General features: G+C 33.5%; 3 protein-coding genes across 4 annotated transcripts in view; all 3 read right to left on the reverse strand.

Moving 5' to 3' along the window:
• The window catches only part of LOC130639806 (activated RNA polymerase II transcriptional coactivator p15-like), a 63,700-nt gene that overhangs the window by 14,761 nt on the left and 25,744 nt on the right, over positions 1-23,195 (reverse strand). The gene's annotated exons all lie outside the window — the stretch shown is intronic.
• On the reverse strand, positions 173-22,362 carry LOC130639689 (uncharacterized). 2 transcript variants are annotated; one of them, XM_057447095.1, is made up of 25 exons: positions 21,836-22,362; positions 21,434-21,561; positions 20,835-20,883; positions 20,421-20,708; positions 20,248-20,346; positions 19,225-19,372; positions 18,380-18,627; positions 18,076-18,165; positions 15,990-16,310; positions 15,398-15,535; positions 15,001-15,192; positions 14,368-14,591; positions 13,258-13,457; positions 12,185-12,459; positions 7,315-7,555; positions 6,782-6,912; positions 6,289-6,531; positions 5,299-5,407; positions 5,180-5,214; positions 4,872-5,045; positions 3,916-4,468; positions 3,090-3,318; positions 2,105-2,379; positions 1,470-1,536; positions 173-1,360 (listed from the first exon to the last, which is right to left on the reverse strand). In XM_057447095.1, the coding sequence occupies exons 4-25, from the start codon at positions 20,493-20,495 to the stop codon at positions 943-945; spliced, it is 4,485 nt and encodes a 1,494-aa protein (XP_057303078.1). In that variant the 5' UTR covers positions 20,496-20,708; positions 20,835-20,883; positions 21,434-21,561; positions 21,836-22,362; the 3' UTR covers positions 173-942. The 2 variants fall into 2 exon arrangements, with proteins under 2 accessions (XP_057303078.1, XP_057303079.1); XM_057447096.1 differs by lacking the exon at positions 20,835-20,883.
• LOC130639715 (uncharacterized) lies at positions 8,658-12,129 on the reverse strand. The gene is made up of 3 exons (XM_057447097.1): positions 11,243-12,129; positions 10,933-11,067; positions 8,658-10,705 (listed from the first exon to the last, which is right to left on the reverse strand). The coding sequence occupies exons 1-3, from the start codon at positions 11,459-11,461 to the stop codon at positions 8,804-8,806; spliced, it is 2,256 nt and encodes a 751-aa protein (XP_057303080.1). The 5' UTR covers positions 11,462-12,129; the 3' UTR covers positions 8,658-8,803.

Raw genomic sequence — 23,195 nt, forward strand, 5'->3', positions numbered from 1 at the left:
AAGCGGACATTTATGACCACAATAAGACGCCAAAAAGACGCACAGAAATGCGTCCTAAAGACGTCTTAAAGACGTTTTTTTGCCGGCTGGGAATACTTCAAGCATTTATAGCAGAATGATTACTCTTCGGGCTATCAAAATATGGCGAAAGGTCGAAACAAAAACAACACACTTCTACAATGTTTTAATATTAACAGTTATATGAAATATATATAAGCACAACCACCTCAAGTTATGTTTTATGTGAGAAACTCACATATGCTTTTTATACAACCTTTAGAAAATATTTACATAAAGATATGCTTAAAAGACTGCATTGGAACTACCAGGACAATTGGGGGACGGAAAGACAGTTTTCCACTTTAAGAAAGTTTTCCGCAAAACAGAACGGACAGGAACAAAAATTTTTCTGGGCATACGCATGTTTAGGTAATTGAAAAATTTTCCATCGTGTACACTTTGCAACGGTTAGACGTGAAAATTTATCATCATCTCACTTTAATATTAGCCTTGTTTTTATACTTTGCTCTCCCTGTTGCCCGAACAACAAGGGTATGGAATCGTTTGTAAGATAATATTTCCTATTTATCTATACCTTCTAAAAACGCTTCGTTTTTAGAGATCGGGAATTGGAAGTCCCCAGCAAACTTAGTTGGTGGTTCAAAAGTAGGGGTTTGACTGGCTAAAAAAAGGGAAATCTACTAGTCCTGCATGAAATTCTAACTTAAAAAGTCTCCGTCTTGTAGAAGTGCCTGCTTAAAAGTTTTTGCTACGAAAGTTTCTATAAGAATTGTCGGGGACAAATCAAACTGTACTTTTATGGATGTGTCCGCTTCATAGGACGTCCGTTTTACTGTATTTACTAAAATACTAAATATTAAAATAAGCCACAATGTTAAAACTCCACTGTTTTTTTAGCAAGAATAGTCCTCTCCACCACGGCTAGTCTTGAGGGAGCATTTTTACTCTTATCAGTTCTGTATCCAGTGGCAGTTCTTCTTTGGCAAACAAACGATTTGGTGTCCATGTTGAAAAACGAAATCGAACATCTTTATTTTTAACGACACAAACGGCAAAGACAAAACAACCGAGAACGGAAGCTGATATGCAAAAAATCCATTCCGATATTTGTGTTGCAAACCAAACCGCAAGGGTACCACTCAACCAAGTAACGCCATACAAGGTAAAAAGAACAAGTGCATTTTTCAGCCGCAGTAAAATCTCCTCGTTTTCCTGTTCCATTCTTGAGGATTTATGGATAGCAAAACCAGCACGGGATAGTGTCGCAATACTGCCAATTATAAGTGCGATGACTGGCGCGAGAACTCCAATATAAAATGGTGTACCATGTACAACACAACTAAAAGAAGAAGACATTATATCGTCATAGAACATTTGAAAAAGAATACAGTTGCATAAGTAAGCGGAACAGAAAAAAGCAAGCGAGACAGGAAAAAGGTTCTTCTTACAAGTCTTGGCTTCCATAAAACCAGGGCGCTGCATTTGGAGATATAGCCACGATGAGTAAAGGAACTCCTAAATATAATATAACGAGGTACTTAATATTCTTAACAACACCAACGAGGAATTACACTAAAGGAAGAAATTTTTTTGCTGGAGAACAAATTCTGGAGCTTAAGTTTGTGATTAGTAGTATGAAAAATGCGAGATAGGAAGTTGCGAAAACACGCACTTTGTTTAAAAACTACGTATTTCCGGATTGCCAAAATGTAACCTAGATATTTCCACGGACCAACCAAACAGGATGGTTATATTCTATTGTCTAAAGTAAATTTTATGCTGAATTTTCAGGAAAAATGCAAATAAACCGGAAATTGGTTTTAATGCAGAGTAAAATGTCTGTGGAATTTGAAAAAGTGTGGAATTTGAGTTTGCAAATACGAGGCAAATTCGCAAAATTTAATTCTGCATATATTTATTACAACTTCGAGGCAATTTCCCGACTATGCTGAGATAGCCAAACTCGCGAAAATTATTCTCGTTAAAGTAAAAACACCAATTATAAAAAAGGTCAACAAAATAAAAAAATATCCAAGTCGTTATAAAAATCAGGAAACAACACGAACAAAAACGCAAATCATACCGAAAGCAAACAGAGCATTTTTCATGAGTAACGAAATTCCTTTTTCAGATTGAGCAGATCCGAGTCTCTGGGATCCGAGCCTCTGGGACGTCCACAACGCATATAGAAATACCCAGCAAAACGTCGTTAAAGTAAAATACTGCAGAAATGCGGCTACTGTACGGCATGCTGACGATGACGTGTCACTGACTCCCGACACAAACACCAGCAGTAAACAGACAAGAGACAAACAGATACAAAGCATGAATCTCGTATCTTGTTTCTGCAAAGATTTTCTAAAACGTTCAAAACAAAAAAAAAAAAACACAATACAGCTAATAAATGATAACTTCAACACATGGATTTTAAGAAGCACAAGCTACAGTTGACGCCCCTTATCTCGTATATTCGCTATACCAAACTTTTTCGCCAGTCCCTTGAGAGTTTGAGATAACGAGGGGCGACTATACACATATATTCGAAAACTATATTTATGAGAAATCCAACATAAAGATACTTGAATAAATGATAAATATTAAATTAGTTTTACACAAACACTAAATAATGCTTTTTCGCTTTCTTCTTAAAGTTACCAGTTCTGTCAAAGTTCAAAATCTCAATTATCGGTGACGTGACGCAGCTTACCACCATTAGAAAATGTTTTATTACAAAAGCTCTTAAAGACACATCAAGGTAAAAAGGCGCACACGGTCTCTGCCTTTAAAAACATTTTTTAATTTCGACTTTATGCTTATTATAAAAAAACAAAACAAAAACAAAACATAAAACATAAAAAAAAACAGATTATATGCATTTCTTCATTTAAGAAGCTTTCCAAGACTTCTAAGGCAAAATATGTTCTAGCCTTAAAAAAAGAACGCAAAAACAGAAGTGGGTAAAAAATTCTAGAAAAGACTTAGAAGGCAAATAAGAATGCCAAGTAAAAAAAAAAAAAAATGAGATTAATTATTTTAAGGGAAATACGAAAACATATATCATGTAATACCTGAAAACCAACAATAAAGTTACAGTGATTGCAATGAACATGATTGCAATTCCACAACCAATCCAAGTGACCAGTCCAAGTTTTAATAGCTTTCTTGAAGCTTTGAAAGTTTTTTTCAGGACTAAAGCATAGTATCCCAATTGCTGACATTTGCATGTGATCAAATTTGGTTCAGAAGACACTTTTACGCAACCTTCTGTGGACCAATGACTTTTCATACCACTCGACTCTATGAGATAAGTTTAGAATATGATATAAAATTAAAGGAGTTTAATCAGTATCAAGAGACATGTGACATTTCAATAAAACGTTTGCAGTTAAGAAAAGTAATTGGTGAGTCTTAAAGGTATAAAGAACAAGAGAAGAGAAATTTGAAAAGAAAAAGTTAAAATGATAACATCATTTTCAAACAGACTGCTTTAAAATAAGGTAAATTGAAATTCCTAACCAGAGAGAACAGTGTCATTGTTGACACGATGTTGAACTTCAGGTTAAACTAAGTTTGGAGGGTAACACGGGACGCATCTTTTGTGTTTGCAACTTTCAAGCATGCGCACTGATCAAAAACTGCATTTCCTTTCAGGGTGAATTATTTACATGGAAATCTCGCACAGGTGTGAAAATTAATAAAATGCCACCTTAAGTGACTTTTACTTGACTTGGACTAATTAAACTTTCATATATAAACAGTCCTACAAATACACCGTACAATAAAGTGACTCAAACCGATTTAAGTTCAATTCGTGCCTCAGATGGACGCCCTGTCAGTAGAAAACAAATGTAATGAACTAGTAATGTCAGAATAATAATCCTTCAATCTCATCACCTTTATATGTTTTCCATAATGCACAAATTTCGTAAGCACCATTCTTTCTAATAGATGTGAATTTTAAAATAATTGGTACTTTTAAATTTTCAACATTTTTCTTTGCCAATGCTACATATAATACAACACTGCTGTTTGACACTCTCAAAGAATTTTTTACGTCTGAAACAAAAAACGGTTTCTTGAAATACGAGAACGAATATACAAAGTTTTCTTTATAAGAAAAAGTTTTTGATGGCAAATGAATTGAAGCTTGAAAGTGTTCATTAATTGTTTGCAAGCTTCCAGTGTTCGATATCTTAACTTTTAGCCCACCATCGTTTTTTTGCACAGCAATGATATTTGTGGCATTCCGCTCTATGAAGGCAGCACTGACGGCTATATTTTGTCCAGTTAAGGATAAGTTTTGTTTATTTTCCATCAATGCTTCAGAAATTTTCTTAGTCAGTTCTTCAAAAGCATGAGTTATCTTCCACGTCACGTTAGTTTTAAGAATCGCCTCGTGTTTAGCGTTCCACAAGTTGTTTATGACATAAAATGTATTCGAAAATGTCTAAATAATAATATACGAAATAAAATATATAGATACAATAACATTAATCATAATAAGATATCGAAAATCTTTAGAACAAAAGTTCTTCTAAAATATTTTTGTGTGTATTAGCACCAGTGCTGTAGGGCAAAACCATCGACCTCTCTGGGACACAAAACTTAAGCCCTCAAAACAAAATCGCTTACTACGGCATTGTAGAATCTAACAGTTGCGGAAAATTCTCTTCCTCACCTGTTGGTTCATTTTGTCAACATATACCAAAGAGCAGTTACAAGAAAAAGCAATAAACTCAAAGCCAGTTGTGGTCATTTTCCTGCACAATTTCCAATTCACTGAAATTAAAATCCCCTGCAAGAAATCCTTCCCTAAAGGCATTCCTTCTCAATACAACTATTAATTTTACCTTTCTCGTAATGTTACCATCCTTGCTGATAGCAGAAATTATATCGGACACAAGCTGTACTTGAAATGATGACGTTAATAACTTCCCATGTTTAAGGATATCAACCAGCGTCTGCGACATTTCTTCGGCATGCACACATCCGCGACTTACGTTGTAACGCTTGCAAATTTTCGTCTAAATAATTAAATCAAGTTTTAAAACTCAATTTTAAACACAACAGAACTTAGGAAAAGATAAAAAAAATTACATTTTGTTAAGTATGTAATTAGGACATACTTGACTAAACTAATCAAAAATTTCATAGCTACCTGGTTCAACTTTATTAACAGTCGCTTAATTAAGCCTAAGAAAATAATAAACACATCATTCACAAAGAGAAAAACAGAAACAAATACAATGTATTAAGTAAATATCGTTACCATCTCACCTATGGTAAAGTTGTAAGCATCCTTTCTTGGATTACAGTATTCATCACTATTAGACGGATTGGCTTCATTTGCAACATAGCAATAATTGTTAATGAAGCAGGTGTTATTCTAGAGAAAGCATATCGAATTACCTCCAACGGACAAGAATAAAAACGTTAATAACAACCTCACAATTATCAAAACTTCTACGACCACCATCCAGAACATTAAAAAACCCAATCAAATCAAATTAAATCAATACTATCAGTATTATTACGAATACTAACAATAATAAACACTTCTCATCAACACCAGTACAACCACCATTAACCACTTAATTAAAGACCTGTTTTCATTAAAGTCAGTTATTGTCGTGAAAGAGATAGAAATTTTTGTTATCTCTATAACATTTGTTGATAACATCTCTTGTGTTGCTTTGCTGTACAATACATGTTTTCACTGATTTCGGTGACTGTTTGCAACTGTTGTTCAACTACTCATCAACACTTTTTATGTTAATAGAAATACTATGACAACAATGACAACTATGACAACATTAACCACACAACTAACATCCACTAACACGAATACCAACAATACAATAGACACTAGCACCAAAACTAGCACCGACACTAGCACTAACTTAACCAACACCATCAGCATTAACACGAATACCAACAACAACAACAACAACATCAAAAACACAAAGAATGCAACAAAGAAAAAGCAAACCTATAAATAATTAAGATATGGATCTTAAAAACAAAAAAACGAAGAAGAAATAAACCATATTTTGAACATTGGATTAGGAGAGAAAACCTTACTTTCTAAACACTGGCTATCTAAAGTTTCCGTTCTGATTTTTAAGATGGTAGAAAATTATGTTGTTATTAATAGATCATAACAAGACAAAGGAATTACTAGCCAAACAGCTAATCAAGCTAATGCATTATAACATTTATTTGTACTAATTTTTTCTTAAGTGGTAATCCATTTAAATAACAACTCACCTTCAGCATGCACTCATTCACGTCTTTGGTGCAGTAAACACATTTTGAATCATAGACAAAATGCATTACTTTCTTCACGCTGCGAGTGTTACCTTCATCATGGGATAAATACAAATCGTAAATCTTTAATGGGCTTGACACAGATATTGTGGCTAGAGGTAAGGTACACAGAACCTCAGCAAACGAAACCAGCGTGCCTTTGATGTTTGAATGTGATCCAATTGCAGGACGATTTGACCAAGTCTAGAAATAGAGTTGGTTTGTTGCTTTAAACTTACAATAAAGATCAATACAAGCTCAAAAACAGTATAATTAGGCACTATTCTAGAGGGGTTACAGTAGAAAGAAATTAAAAAGACAAGTTCTTTTTCAGATCCAAATCACATCATTCAAATTTCGAGTTCTTTTTCGTTTTGAATTGTTACCTGGTGATGGCAATTTTTTCATAATAAGAATATCTAAAAGAGAAACTAATGACAGATTAGTATTTTACCTTATTCAAGATAAAAGTACACGTGACATCTAAAGAATCGACTATACTTCTTCCTGTCACAGACACCATATCACATTCATGCTTTCTCGTATCGCAGTAATGTTTTGCTTCTACGACTATGGGAGGTGAACCTAAATGTGGCAGTTAAAACATGGAAAGTTTAATTAACATACAAAGATATCCTTTGTCTGCGAAATGTCAGAACTTGATCTCTTTACTCTCCTATTAACTAGCTGTAGAAATGACATTTTAAAGTCAATTCCTCGTATGAAATTAGAAATTTGAGGGTAAGACCCTAATTTTCCAGGTCTGCTGTAAAATACAACGACAGGTAATGGTATTTTCTACATGAACATCCAAACTGTTGGAAAAAATGTGAACTTTTTTTCATTAATAGACCAAAATTACTTTTAAAATATTTTTGAACGTAAATATATTAGGATGCATAAAAATTAAATTTCCAGACATGAAAGTCAATTATATATTAACTTCATTTAATATTACATTTCATAACAAAAAATCATATATCACACCTTTTAAAATCGAACAATCACTTCCGACATATGCGTCATTGCAAACACATGATCCGTTCATACATTCTCCATTTCCACTACAGTCGTTCATACATATGCTGTTTGCAACAAATGCTGGTGGCTCCAAAGTCCCATTGTCAGTCTTTTCCCAATACTTTTTTACATTTTTGAGAACAACATCCTCACAAGATGTTGACATTACGTGTATGACTGACTTGACAAATTCATATGAGTCTGATAGCTATATTACAAGGGCAAAAATTTCTCAATAGACAATACAGGATGATGTTAAGTACCTTGGGTGGGGCGCACATTTGACAATTTACTAAGGAAACTTTTTTAAAGGGGAAGTCCGGTAAATTTTCAAAATTTTTAAAATCACAATATTACATGTCTGTATAACAGCCAAAAAAAATTTTTCAGCTAAAAAGTTCTAAAAGTCATGAAAAAAGCAATTTTGCCTCATATCATTTCTACTTTCACTTCATGATATATTTCCGCAACGAGTAGTCTGGACACTAATATTCTTCTGACGTCATTCGTGACAACAACATTCGGCGCGTTACTTTCTTGCAGTAGTAAACTTATCTTGAAGTAGTTATGTCATCTTCCTCTTCTGATGTAAGCGATGTTGAATTTAATGAAGATGAAGAGTTTGGTTTATCTCCTTTCATGTTCGAACCGGAACGGAGTCAAAGTGAAGTGGCTGCAGCTTTAGAAGCTTTAGGAAACAACGTTGGTGCTAAAAACTGCAATGTTGAAGCTGGAAATCGTGTTGGAAATGTTGAGTGGTGCCAGTGCAAAAAGTGTAAAATTATGGTCACTGAAACGGAAAGTTTATGTTGTCGTGATAATAATGATATTCCGGACGGTCATTTTCAAGGTTTCTGTTGATTAAAATATCTTCTTATCGTGTATTTTACTTCCTTGTTTGCTACATCAATCACTTTCTGTTCTGTCACAACAAAGTTTTAGAAAGCTAAACGTTGTTTATTTACACACGGGGGTACGCCTTTTTAAAGATCTTTTTTCTTTTTTCGCTTAGGTCATACGTGTGTTACAAATTCGGATGAATTCAAAATGGTTTGTTTGCCGGAACCCGTGTTACGGACAGCACTAGGTGCTATTCACAACATGAGAGGGATTCGTCATAAACTTTGCAACAGATCATATCGGTTTGCTGCTTATAAACAATATATATGGTGGGTGTATGGAAGACTGGGCATAGGTTATCGAAAGCCTATACCATCATGTGTTGTGTGGGTAATCCGTAATGAATACCCGCAGCCCGATGGGGTATACGTGCCATACACAGAATCAGGAATGGATTTGGACACATAAAATGTATAAGAACATGTATAATTGTAAAGATGATGAATGAAATTTTTACAATATATGTTTTTAAAATATAACAAATGTCCCCCGGAATTGTAAAATAAGCGTTTCTTGATGTAATGCTAAATATCATTTATAAACCTGGGGGTTACTTTTAGGTAAATCTTGAACGCATATTCGAGACAACAACTTCCTTCCCAGGGTTTATTTTTAATGCAATATTTCTGGGTGTTTCAGGCAACTTAAAAAATATAGGAGCTTTGATTTTTTGAACCAAATCAAACACTTCCTTCATCAAGTCCTCTTGGTATTTCTTTTCTTTCGGATCCATTACTTTTTTTGCCACCCACTCCTTCGTAATTTTGGTGAAAGAAACTTTGAACTTCAACCTCCCATCGGATGTAGTGGCTTGTTGTCGTTCTACACCCGAGTTGTGGTCAAGCACAGCTAGTTGCGTCCTAGCAACCATCCCAGCGTACGAGAATGCTAAGCGTTTGGGACAGTACTTATTCAACAGGGAATGGTAAACCTCGAGCTGTCCAGTGTGCTTGAAATCAGCTACGTGTTTTAAATCGTTTAGTAGCTGTTTTTCATTAACAATTTTCTCCAGGGCGATGTAAGCAGGGCTTTCTTCAGTTAACCACTTCTTCTGAGCTTGTTGTAGCAGGGTAAGTTCTTCATGAGCACATTTATGATATAGCGTATTATTTACCCAATAATGTACCCCACGGATATGACAGAGTAAACTCTGCCACTTTTCCTTCAATAATATTGGATCTCCTTCGCAAGTCGAACAAGCCCACCAGAAGTGGTTTATGATAGACTTCATCCAGTCATTCAAGTCACGACAGCTCTTTTTTTTTGCAACTTTCAAAATCTTTTTTTTGATATTTTTTGTCATGTGCCACACATCAAACTGGTGCGATATATGTTCATGTTCGGTGCGCATAAACTTTCGTATCTGGCTATGTCTGTCGGTAACTAGTGTGTCCACTATTACGCCAGCTTCGTCGATAAATTCCAAGCACTCAGCAAGTCCATGTTTTTCCATGCGTGCCGAGTTTCCTGCTAAACGAACGTGTGAAATAAAAAAGTTCACCACCTCATTTGTCATGGCGTCCATGAGGCTGTATGTACCATATTTAGCACTAAATCCAGGTGAGTCACAGCGACCATCTCCAATTAAATCGACACCCTCAAGCGCAACGAGTCTAACAAGTGTGGCTTCCTGATAATGCGTAAAAATGCTATTTATGGCTGGGAATAAAAATCTTCGCTGAAGTTCATGGAACTGCGACCTACTTATAAAGTTAACATTGGCAGTTTCAAATGCTTCTTTCACACCTTGAAATGTTAATCCGTTGAACAATATTCCAGCAGACAGCCTTACCGTTCCTTCCGCAATTCGATTTAAGTAAGGTTGTGATCTCCAAGTCACTTCGTGGTTACCGGCGCAAACCAATTTCACAATAAGCATACTACCCTTAGTTATATGTTTTTTGATAGTAGCTTTCTCACCGCATTCAAAGCAGAATTTGAAGAGCGACTTAAGCATTTCAAAGTACACTAGAAACATTGTTGAAGGTGCAATCGACTGCGTACCTTCCCTAACATCGACATCTTGCTCATTAACATCACTATCAGCCGTATCGGCACTACTATCGACCGTATCAACATCGCTACTGACATTGAAAGATGCATCCGGATCAGCGCGATCTTCTACTTCACTTGCGCAAAATGAAGAGCAATCTCCAATTTCATCTCCCTCTTTCGCAATAAGGTTGACTGTGGAAACGCTAGCATATTGAGTTAATATAACAGTTTGCGTGTTCGTCGAAGACAAAGTTGGACTCATCTGAGTAGACATTGATTTGCATAACACAGCAGGAACCATAGTGCTCTTTGTTCGCATTGGTGTAGCACAGCTAACTTCTTTGTTGATCATGACGACATCAACAGTTTGCGTAATAGCATCCTTAAAAAGGGGCTCAAGTTCTAGGGAAGGTGCTTCCGGGCCACCTGAGTTTTCTTCTGCCGTACAAGCTTCATCCACAATCTAAAGTTATGAACACATTAAGAAATTTTTTATTCCTTAAAAGAACAAATATTTTTTCCAACTCCAAGATTTTTAAATCTGATCATTTTTTTGGAAGAGCACATAAAAAAGACATTCGAGGCTGAAAAAGTGTAAAAAAAAAGAACAACCAGACTGAGGTAAAATTTAAATGTTCTTATAAAAAACGTGTAAAAATATGTTTAACCACGATTGGCCTGCTGGGTTACCTGGCGTTTTGTTTTTCTTTCGTTTCTTGCAATGGATGCAGAACGCTTTGCAGGTAGCGGTTTCGAGAATGAAAATACCGATGGAATAGCGTTTGGTAATAATATAAACTTTCTCACAGAGCCACAGAGCTCCGCCTAAATAATAAAATTTAAAAATGTATTTTTACCCCCTGGTTATTTATGGACAAAAAGATCAAAAGACAGGTGTTCAGAAAATTATTGAAGGTGAATACAGTTTCGCAACAAGCTTATTTACAAAAGAAATAATGTGAAAAGAAGTCAAGAAAAATTTAAGAAGTGCAAGAAATACCTTGAGATCGCGTTGAAAACATTCGGACGTGAAATGCATACCACAAAGAACGAAATTCGTGTCTGCTGGATATGGTGGATCTCGCTTCATAGCTGCTAGCCATTTCTTACGACGTTGTTTATTTTCTTTTTCGGTGGGAACGTTATGCCACCCTTTTACATCAGCTACCGATTTTTTGGTGGAAGAGTTACCACAATTTAAAGCACCACAAGTAACCATGATAACAGTAAAATCAATGGTACATTTATGACTTGTTTGAAGTGGTGTAATCGACAACTGAAGTATTCCGGCGTGCAGAAAGCTGTTGTCATAAAATACGTCACGATAAACATTAGAGCCCAGACCTCGATGATAACAACAAAAAGATGGCGTCGTTTGAAAAAAAACAGTAACAATCCTAAACTTTGATAGACATTTATATCATTTGTAATACGAATTTTTAAAAAAGATTTTGCAGAAATTAATAACACGATGGTGTTTATTCAACACACAAATTTTGAAAAATGACCGGACTTCCCCTTTAAGGAATCACTTCGATGATTAAAAACTCGGTTTATAAAATGTACAAGCTGTAACTACTCTAAGTTGATTAATTTTCACAAAGAAATATTTTCGTGATTTAAAGAAAAAATGTATTTTGTTAAGATTAATTTTCCGTCGCAATTACACCAATTTCCAACATTTATTCGCGCGAATCTACTAGTACTTTCCTTAAATTTTAATTTAGTTAAGGTCTTAGATAGGGTAGCCTTAAATCAAACTTGCTTATGTCACAGAAGCTTGGAAATTTGCAAAAGACGGAGACAATAATTCATTTCATTTAATGTATATAGCTAAAATAAAACAGAAGAGAAACTCCTAACAAGGCACATTTAAGTCTCCAAAAAACAACATAAGAAGAAACAATTATAATACCCAAAATTAAAAAATAGAGCTTGTAACCTGAATGTCTGAAATGCATTCGTTGCGAAATGCTGCAACGTCAAAATCCGATCTCAAAGTGACGGAACAAACTTTTCCAATTGTTGAATTAAATATGCTCTCATTGCAAAACTGTTCCACTTCAGTAAACGTTTTGCCACTTTTAGTGGGCCAGGTGGGAAGAACAAATTCGCGATCAGGAGGATTATATTCGTATATGGTATCATCACCTTCGTCTGGAACAACGATAACATTCGAAACTGCTCTTTTCTTTCGACTGGCACAGTTAGCAAAAGCTAAAATAAACAAGCTAATACAATAGTAGAAGTTTTGATGCATAGACTCGTATTACAGTAAAGACTTGACTGATTTCAGGGATAGAATTCGTTGTCTTTTACGAAAGGTCACTTCTGCTAGAACGTCATATAATATAACAGTTGAGATGACATAAAGTGATAAATATTTAAAAAGCTATATGACTTTCGTGGTTTTATAATGCAAATAGGTTTTTTGGATTTGAGATTATTTGATAACGAAATTACTATGAAACAGTCATTTTGAATATTTTTTCTTATCTTTCTAACAAATATACATGTATTTTTTTTTAATAAGATAAATTCAACACAATCTATCCTTTCCATTCCTATAAAATTTTAATAACCATTTGTAATCTGAAATATATCCCCCAATGTTTAGAAATACAAATTCAATACAGAAATACAAATAATATGGAATATGCCAGACTTAAAGAGTGTAATAAAAATAGCACATTCAGCCTTGCTAAAATTAAAATAAAATTGTCTAAAAATACATAAAATTAAACTTTGTACTCTTATGTATTTTCCCTAACACAGCAATTTATTGTTTTTCTAGTCTTGTATACTTGTAAAATTCAAATATGAGGCCAAAATATGGCCTATGCTTCTATGTTTTACTTCACTTTCTGTCCTGATTATAAAACGAAAATATGCCTATGCTTAATTTTCCCTTCCTTTTTGGTCTTTTTGTTGTTTAAAATCTTTCACTTATAAAAAACCTGTGTGGGATGATGCAAGAAAACAGAAAAAATATTGATTATCAGTACACACATATACCTGCTGACATAATGATTCTTCGATCTGTTTTCATGTTCAGCTGAGGATGAACTGCTGTATTTTCATATACGCAACTAGATCTCACACCAGTACCATCACGTCTCTTGCAAATACAAAAATACTCATCTTTTGTTACAGTGGATCTCTTACATCTTTTAGTGCCACTTTTTTTGAAAAAAAGACTGGTTCTTTTTCTTAACCTTAAAATAAAAATACTGATATGTACATAGTAATTCAAAGCAAATCGAAAACAATAACATATTTGGAATATTGTGACTGAAAAAAAATTCAGGATTTGTTTTACTTGAAGTACTTAGGAGATTTCTCAGAAAATTTATTTCAACATTAGACATTAAAAGGGAGATATGAAAAGGGCTAGAAAACGGTTAAGTAAGATCTCCCTCTTTGAGGTTTTATCTCCATCCTTGCACATTGTGAATAACATAGTACAATAACCAGACAACTTAGAAAGTCAGGTGCAAAATTATGCCCACTTTATTGCAACACCATGGATAATCTGTTCATAAATAATTACTTTTTTATTTTTCTAAGTTTTGGTCTGCAAAATATAATAGTAAATATAATAGTAAAAACAAAAGTTTGTTTTGAAGAGGCAAAGACAACATAAGAATTGGTTAAAAATAATACAATACATAACCTGAGGAAGGTAATTAATATTTTAAAGTTATGTTGTTGCCTTAAATGGTTTTATATGCAATAAACAGGTATCTTTTTTTGCAGAATTTAAACAGATAATAGTTAGCCAACTCTAGGTTAAAGAAGATTTCTTTAGCTAAAAAAAATGGATTTGAAAGTAATGCTTATATTGAACTAATTATAGATGTCAAATATTTGTAAAGTAATTTTCCTGCGTTTTCACTTATATTTGGGTATGAACTGTGATATCAAAGATGATTCGAGATGTTGTCGCTATGCCAATTACTTACGAACCTTTTTCCCTGCCATAAGCTCAACTTTCGTCTAAGTCACAAAGTCAAAAATCAACAGCTTGTTTTGTAGTCATTTTAATCCGTTACTTGCTAAAAATTTTATTACAGCATATATTTTTTGAATTCTGCTAGAAAAAAAAAACGAGAGAAATTATCATACTTCCAAGAATAAACAAAGATTGAATTCGCTGGATCACGCTCTCTGTAAATGCTTCCATTTTTTGACATCATGTCATTAGCAAGATTCCCGTCATATAAACCACACAAGCCAAATGTTGCATCTCGATAGATAGACGGTATTTCGACATATACATTCGCAAAGGAATTACTATTTGCCCGCTCTTGGACATTAAACTTGATGCGCAAACCAGATGAAAAATTGATCTGAAATATATTTTCACAAACAGTAATTATATATCATTCGACAATCTGTCTTTACAACGGACTAAATTTCTAGTCAAAGCAAAAGGAATGCCATATTTCAGGACAGTTTCAATCCGGTTGCAACCTAGCCTCACAATACTTTATACAAAATTAAACAATATATATACACGGTGTCTGTCAAGAATTATTAAATTAACTGCAGATGCTTTAAATCTACCCTTTTATAAATATTAAAATTCAAGAAATAAACAAAAATTGAACAAATACAGTCAAATGTAGAAAGAGTATTAGTTACAAATTATAACTTTATGGTTATTTATTTTCAAATTTTAATGTGTGTATTTAATTTTTACATTCGCCATAGAACCTGCTACAATTAGTATGTTTTTATAGTAAAGATAATACATACCTCAAAATATTTCGACTTCACACTTTCTAAGGTAGTTGCGTCAGACGGCTTGTGGCCAGTTGGCCATTTAAAGTGTGGTTTCGATGAGTTACACATGTCTATAGCGACAACATCATCTTTCTCCTGAGCAGCCACTGCTGCACTCCAGTTGCACGTAACACTTTGTGAGCAATCAAATGTTCTGATATGAACCTAAAAACAAACTAAAATTTTTGCAATTCAAGAGGTAAATGTGCATTATTTTCCTGACACTTTACCCGAAAAATAGAGAAAACTCCTAAAAAGTCACAGACATAATTTTGCGACAAGTTGAAATCACTTTTCACATTTTTTCGCACTTAAATTATTTCCATTGCTTGTTAGTAAGCTTGTGAAATAAACATAAATTACAACTAACCTTCATATTGCGTTTAAGACTTTGCACCAGAACAAAATCACCTGGACTGAAAAAGGAATAACGAATCCCATCAAACGTTTTAATATAAGGATCTCCGCTTGAAGAACAAGATGCTGTTGGAACATTGTTTGTTGTGATCTAAATTAATACAAAAAACAATTAACCTTGAAGTTCACACTTTCCTTATCTTCGTGAATGCAATTTAAGTGTAAAGTTTTCTGCTTATGAATAGATATGCATTTTCTTATCTTTATGATTGGCATATAAACCTTTTCCTAACTTATACGATGCTGTCTTTTGCACATCAGAATAAAATTGCATGGTTACAGATATAATATTGGTATTTTTAGTGTATTTGGATGCACAGACTGATGTTATACGCATCTCTGTTAAGTAAACGTTGCAACAGGCAGGAAAGAAGGTCTATTGTGATGGCTAAATATTATCGTATTTGGCATGATAATAACATTTGTAAAAGGTAACAATACAATTGTCACCTTTGGCAATCCATATCCTAATATTTGGCTCTTCTTCACCACCATCTGTGAATAAATGCCTTATTTCAGAAAATGGAAGCAAGAAAAACAATTACCAGCAATGGTGTTTGGTCTTCGTACCCTTTCCAATCAAAGACTTTATTAAAGCCACTTAAAACAGGCTTAACAGCTATATTTTTCAATCCATCATCTATAAAATCCTGCTTTGGGTAAATGATTAAAATTTTAGAACGTTCTCCAGCTGGAACAAAATCAAAAGTACAACTGCTAAGAAAGACGTCCTCCTTATCTTGTTCAAATGATATTTCAACACTGCATTTTTTGCTTGCATCTGCACACACTAATGGGACAGTTAAAGTGAGTTTGATTTCTTTTCCGATTGAATCTTCCGTGATAATGATTTTTTTTGGCTTAATCTAAAAATGTATGAAATGATACAATACTGTCAGAATGTAGCAGTGCGCTGTGCGCTGTTGATGCATATAAACACATACCGTAAATCTACCGTAACATGTATGTATAAACAAAAACAATTCTAACTCGCGGAAAATATTGTCCCTTTAATGAACAAGAATATTTGAAGTTTTCAAGAAAAATTCAGAAAAATCCCCAAATTTGCTGTTGATTTTATCGCAAGGGGCTGCCTTGTAAGAGCAATTCAGCTACTGTTAAATTGTTACTACAAAGGCTAAACTACTAACTTGTACAAAAGATTTGTTAAAAAAACATCACAATAGATGTTTAAGCTTTGTGCAATGAAAGGAATTGGAAATTCAATTGTTTTACAATGTCAATTGTTATTTTTAAGTTAAAACGAGTTAGGTAGTACTGTATATTTGTTGTGTATATTTCATTTCCCTTTTTTTTCAATCTTATAACCCCTTTTAATAAAGAAATATAAATTATTTAATGTGGTATAAGTCTTTCTGTTGTTTCTGTCACCACCTAATTCCCAGTATTATGTTCCACAAGATAGTTGACTGTCCGAGGATTTTGAAATAAAAATTGAAAAGAAATAAAACACAATAAAATAATTTGACCAAACCAGTTAAACTTTGACTGCAAAGTTATTTATCTGTGAGTGTGGTAATTTTTTACACACTTACAAATCTCTTCTATTTATATAGTAAACATCAAGAAATACACCTACTCGAGTCAGAATAACCTCTTTTAATCGTAAATAATAACTCAAGTGTTTTCTCAAGGAATATAGAATAGAAAGTTAACAAAAAGTATGTCAAATTTAAATTCCGTTAGTTTTTATTGCAGTAACAGGTCATCTTTCATAAATACTTTTTGATTTATTTTGGTATCTTTTTAGGTATATTTACACATCTTTTACCAATTTTTAACAATATACTTATAGCAACTGAATTCAGAAAAAACAATGCTAGAAAAAAACTTTAAAGAGTTTTTTTAATTTTGGCCTTTTTTGTAGTTTTTTTGTTAATGCATAAAATACAAATCTGCTAATCTATATTATAATACTTGTATACGACTGTCACGTCTGTCTGTCTGTCTGTCTGCCTGCCTGCCTGTCTGTCTGTCTGTCTGTCTGTCTGTCTGTCTGTCTGTCTGTCTGTCTGTCTGTCTGTCTGTCTGGCAAGATGGTAGCTTAGCTGCGCAATAGCGAGAAGCATGCAATGCGGTATAAAAAGGACGGGCGAACCCGTGGATTTTCCATGGGCTAACTAGTTTAAGAAAATTAATTCAGTTAAAATTTTCATGTTTTTTTATACTATCTTAAATAATTATAATATTAGAAACAATTGGATCAGGGTCACTATATGTTTTATGACAAAACCAGCAGTTTGCATTTTTTCAGTAGGTCGGAATAGGTGGTCTTTTGATTATTTGCAAATTCAACTATACACTGTTTTCAAGAACTGAATTTATAAAAATAAAACTTATTAAAAATAATGATAGACAAGTACTCTAATTGATCGATGTTATAAAACTTCAACTAGTCTCATCTAACTATTTTTTATGATTAGTGTGTAGAACATAAATCACAAACACTTTGTTGCACCCGGCACAGTGGATTAGTGAAGGCTATAGCTAAAATTTTAAAAATAAGTAATAACTTGGCTGATATGACTACAAGTTTTGAATAAATATATATATGTAAACCTGACACAAGACCTGGCCTATTACCACTTGTCTAGTTACCATTACACCTACCTCAATACCTGCAAAAAACTTTGCACTTTCATAATACCTGCTTTTAATAGCAGGTGTATCATTGAACCATGACTGAACAATGCAGTATATCTAAGAAAACATTAAATTATTGACTCAATATTATTTTTTTGCACTATGTATTATTAAGGATTTCATGTTAAATTTAAAATAGATGTGAGTGAAGATATAAAATGGCATTTATAACAATTATACTTTTTGTTGTGCTAATGGTATAAAAAGGAGATGCTTTGGTTTTGTATACTGCTTATTCCGACTATTGAAACATTTCCACACATAGACCTACCTCTTGACCCAGTCTGAATCTGACTTCATTTGTGTTTAGTGTTAAACTGTTTTGAAAAGTTGAGCGATCCTGTCCAGAGACTAGCACATCAGTTTTGTTTAGTGACTTTTTGTTTTGAGCATACCAAGAAACTTCATACACACTACGAAAATCTGTGATGTTGTCTTGGAGAATACATTCAAAACGCAAGCCATGTTGAAATGTTTTGACAGTGATTACTGGCAAGATGTGTATTATTGGATAGTTACCTTTAAAGCAAAGTATAAGCCTAAAGGATGACATAAGACATAATGTCTAAAACAAAATTCTTTCAGAACAAAGTATATTCAACTAAAATACAAAGCTTTTCATGGCATATTACTACATCATCAGGTAAAATGAATTACTAAAAACTGTATTACAATAATATACACCATATAAAAGTTAAAAACATGTCCCAAAAGATGTAAAAACTAAGTTTATTCAAATATTATATTTTTTGAAAGAATTTTGGTTTACTTACAATGGCAAACAAATCATCTTTGAACATAAATGTTTGATCAGGATAAAAGTCATTATGCTGATAACAGATTTAAAAAAGTAAATAAACTGAGGGGTAAATATAACAAAGTTAGTCTATATGGAGGAAAGGAATTTATCTTGAGGTAGGCTCAAAAAACATGAGGCGTACAAAAAGGAAGTCCATAAATTTTGGTTTACTCATCATTTTACCACATCATTTTTTTATAGATGGGTTGCTGACGTCATCATCATTCAAATGACGCTTCTTTTTCGTTTTTAATTTGCACAAGTGGATTTTTCCACTGGCTTTATTGACTAGTTTTACAAATTAACATGAAACAAACCTAGACGTTCGCCAATACTGTATATCCATTCTCCTGGTTTGTTCACATTAGAGTTAGTTGTTAAAAAGACCATTTGTCTTGCATCAGAACGACTGTATGTGTTTCGAACAAAGTTTAAACCATTAGTGGGCCCTTCTTGCCAACCAACCTACAAAATAAAAAATAACACTGTAGTAAGCTATAGTCATACATGTATTGGTTATACAGAATAAGCACATACGTAACAACAATATAAAACCAGTATAATAATGTAGTTTAATAAAAATATATAAATAACAAAACCACTACAGTAACGCTGTAAACCATATAGTTTAGGTAAAGAGTGTCGAAAACAGAAAGTAAAGCTGAAATCACTAAAAAACTAAAAAAACGATGAAAATGATAAGAGAGATTAACTATGTGGATTAACTATGAATGTCTATCAACTGTAGTTGCCTCTGGATAATAATCAGCCTTTCTATTTCACGTCGATACACGGCAAATGTAGAGGTGATCTGAAAAAAAAAACTAAGTTTACATCAGCAAAATTTTGCAGAGGCTTATTTTTTCTTCCCATATGATATTCTTCAATTGCTTTGAACCTATCATAAATATACACAGATTATATCGGTGATAAAGGTTAATCTCTAATTGCAAGAATTAATAAAGATTGTAAAAATGGTTGCTGAGCATTTTGCTTACTTACCCTAAATAGAATTAAAGTAGTTTGAAGGTGAGCAAGCTGGCTTGGAAGAAAAAGGCTTAAATTTAGAAGGTGATTTGCCAACATCAGACACCGCAATTAAATTTCATGTCATCGCATTTTGCCAATGTGAAATTGTGGATTGCCGAGGCGAATCAAAAAAATGAAAACTCACTTTGGCATTTTTTTGCCGACGAGAAATGGCTTAATGCCGACGTGAAACAGTATATAAAAGTTCAGAAAAAATTTGAATTGGAAAGGCTGAAAATACTCTCTTTTAGAAAGAAACATGAAACATAAAGAAATAAACAAGTATATAACATATGAATTTGTTCCCTTACCGTAGTTTCGCCAAATGTGTTTTGTATGGTATTGTATAGATAAAAGGCATATGTTGTCGATGCATCCCAGGCAAGTGCCAGTTGAAATGTAAAAGTGCACTAAAAATAATGTGCTGTTTATATTGAAGCCATAGGGACCTCCTCCCCTAGACACAAACAGCATATATACATACCCCTTCATGTTGATATCTGTTGATTTTAAACCATGTTACAACAAGCACATGATTTGGGTAAAATGATTTACCCATTCTCAATCTAATTTCATTGGAAGCTCTTCTCAATACAGTCCCGTTTGCATGCAATTGGTAATAGAATTTGGAGGAAGGTTTTATCAATTCTAAGTCATTCCAAAATGGTGCAATAATGGAAACTGTTAGATTATTATGCTTTATTGGAAAGTCTGTACTGGTATACTCATTAAACGTTTGATGTCCAAAGGCAACATAACCATTGGTTGATATCTTAAAATAATTTTAAAAAAATAATCAAATAATAAGTTTAATAACTTCTGCATGTTAATCAAAACACAAGAGTTTAAAATTTTTTAAAGGCGGGCTGGGCTGGCTTGGCAAACTTAACTGGCTCACTTGCAGGCCTGGTTTTCAACTTGTGTTTATATGGTTAGGCAGGCTGGCTCTAAACAATGAAAACATTAAATAATATAGAACAAAAGAAATAATTTTCATGACAAAAGAATTTATTTACTTGAGCATAATATACCATCTCCCCTAGTAGTCCACACTACTCGCTTTGTTACTGTTTACATGGAGTTGAAATTCCATTGAAAATAGCATTTAGGCGAGATCATGGCAGATGGGCTGGCTCAGCTTCTATATAAACAGTCTCTTAGAATAGGAGATGTTTGTGAAAGTTATTAAAAGTAGGGGATCAAGATAATGAAAGTTAAAAATAAAATACTATTTTTATCTTTTAATCTAAAATCTGTAAAATTTTTTATACTCCATATCGATGCCAAAAACTAAAGAGCTTACCACTGAAAAGGTATATAAACAACAGAATTTATCTATAGGGTTAAGTGGATCTTCCACACAGGCTGTACACAACTGGTACAGAATGTGTACACACACAAAAAACAGGTCATTTTAGAACCAACTCTGGTCTTTTCTACATGGCATAAGGCATTCTTGTATTAGTAGGATAAACAATCCAAAAACATAAACAATACCTGCACATTGACATTGTTTCGTCTGCCAAAAAATGGAATGTGTGGAGTTTTGATTTTGTGAACAGCATCATCTTTTGCAACAAGTTGAATATTTTGCTCCAGATCATGAAGTACAACATCGTTCTGGGCTGTTCCAAAGGGAAAAAAATAATCAATGTCAATACTTTGAATGAAGTTAGGTGCTGTTGATAGTAAAGTTATCAATAATAAAAAGGACATTTTGTGTCGATATGTGTATCATCAAGTCTTGAGTAAAACTAGGTTGATGTAATAAAAAGAGTTCTATATATATTTTAGTTATTAATTAGTCATAGTTAAAGAGTGATTAGATGCCACTTTGTGGCCTGTTATAAATATAGTTGACTACTTAAAAAAAAGTGATAACAAAACTAATTTACTCACATAGCTAACTATTTATCTATAATAGCCAGCAAAAACATTGCATTAGCCTTTTTTGACATTATTAGGAAAGTGCAAGCATCAACAAACAGTCACGCTTTCTTCTAAATATTGTTTATCTTCCTTTTTTTAGCTACCAGTCTATAAAAGACTACTTTTGGATCCGCTAGAGGTCGTGCTTTGAATTGTTGACATGCAAAGTCTATGTGCACCTCCATGCGCGATTTCCAAGCCTAATTTTGCTGCTAAATTATAACATGCATCTCCTCAAGTGCATATAAGCACTCCACCGTTTATTTGGAGCAAGTTAAAAGGATTTTCAGCTTATTTTTTAAATAAACTTAAAAAATTAAGTAACTTAAAAACAGAACTAAGCACTACTGCACGTGTTAATCAACAAAAAAGTCATGGTTAAAGTGTAAGAGCATGGACAGTTGTGACAAGTGTCACAGCATTTGCACTACCCCCCGTGAACCGGCTTTGATGAAAAGAACCTTCGCAACCGAGGTAAAGCGGTTGAATACTGTTTTGCTGAGCAAATGTTATTGAATAAGTAGAACGCTGAGTCTTCTGGGTAGTCACAAACGTCAACCGAAAAGGATTAAAGAAAACGAAAGTAATTTATTTGACTCTTGCTTTGACCAAAGTTAATAAAAAAACACCATTATTAACTACGCTTTGACGTAAAACATACTCATGAAAAAATCGTTAATCAAAGCCAAAAAAATGTTTTCTTTCCGAGAATTATTATGCCAACATCTAGCTTCCAAAAAATCAATTTAGGATCGTACACGTTAATTATCTTTTGTATGCAAAACCTCGTCCCCAGGACTTGTTAGGCTTTTTCTATTTGGACGGCCTAAACAACAAATATTAAAAGCCCTATAACAAACAATTCTTGGGGATGAGTTTGTTGTACGTAATAATTTGATGTGTTTCAACAATACGCATACGCGCCTTTTTATCAACGTCGTTCCCAAGTACGCGACAGTAGAACTCTGACATCAGGCAACCAAACCTGGGGACGAGGATGTTTTTTTACGATTAACATAACAACACAGTTCTTTCTCATACGTGGAATTGTAACCGATAAGGTAAAGTGTGTATATAGAAAACAATATTCTCTACAACCATCATTGTCTTTATATATTACTTTAGATTAATTGCTGCAGGAAGATAATGAAAATAAAATGTGCGTATATCTTGTCTAATAGATTTACTTGCGATGCCCATGAGGACGATTAATAAATCATATCCTCTTCCCTGTGATATCTTGACCCCTAAACTGTTATCACGGAGTGGTCAATGCTCACACCGCTATTAATTCCAACCGCGATCACAGGCCTTATCTAAAAAAAACGCT

This window comes from Hydractinia symbiolongicarpus, chromosome 1 (assembly GCF_029227915.1).
Source record: "Hydractinia symbiolongicarpus strain clone_291-10 chromosome 1, HSymV2.1, whole genome shotgun sequence".
Lineage (NCBI taxonomy): Eukaryota > Metazoa > Cnidaria > Hydrozoa > Anthoathecata > Hydractiniidae > Hydractinia > Hydractinia symbiolongicarpus.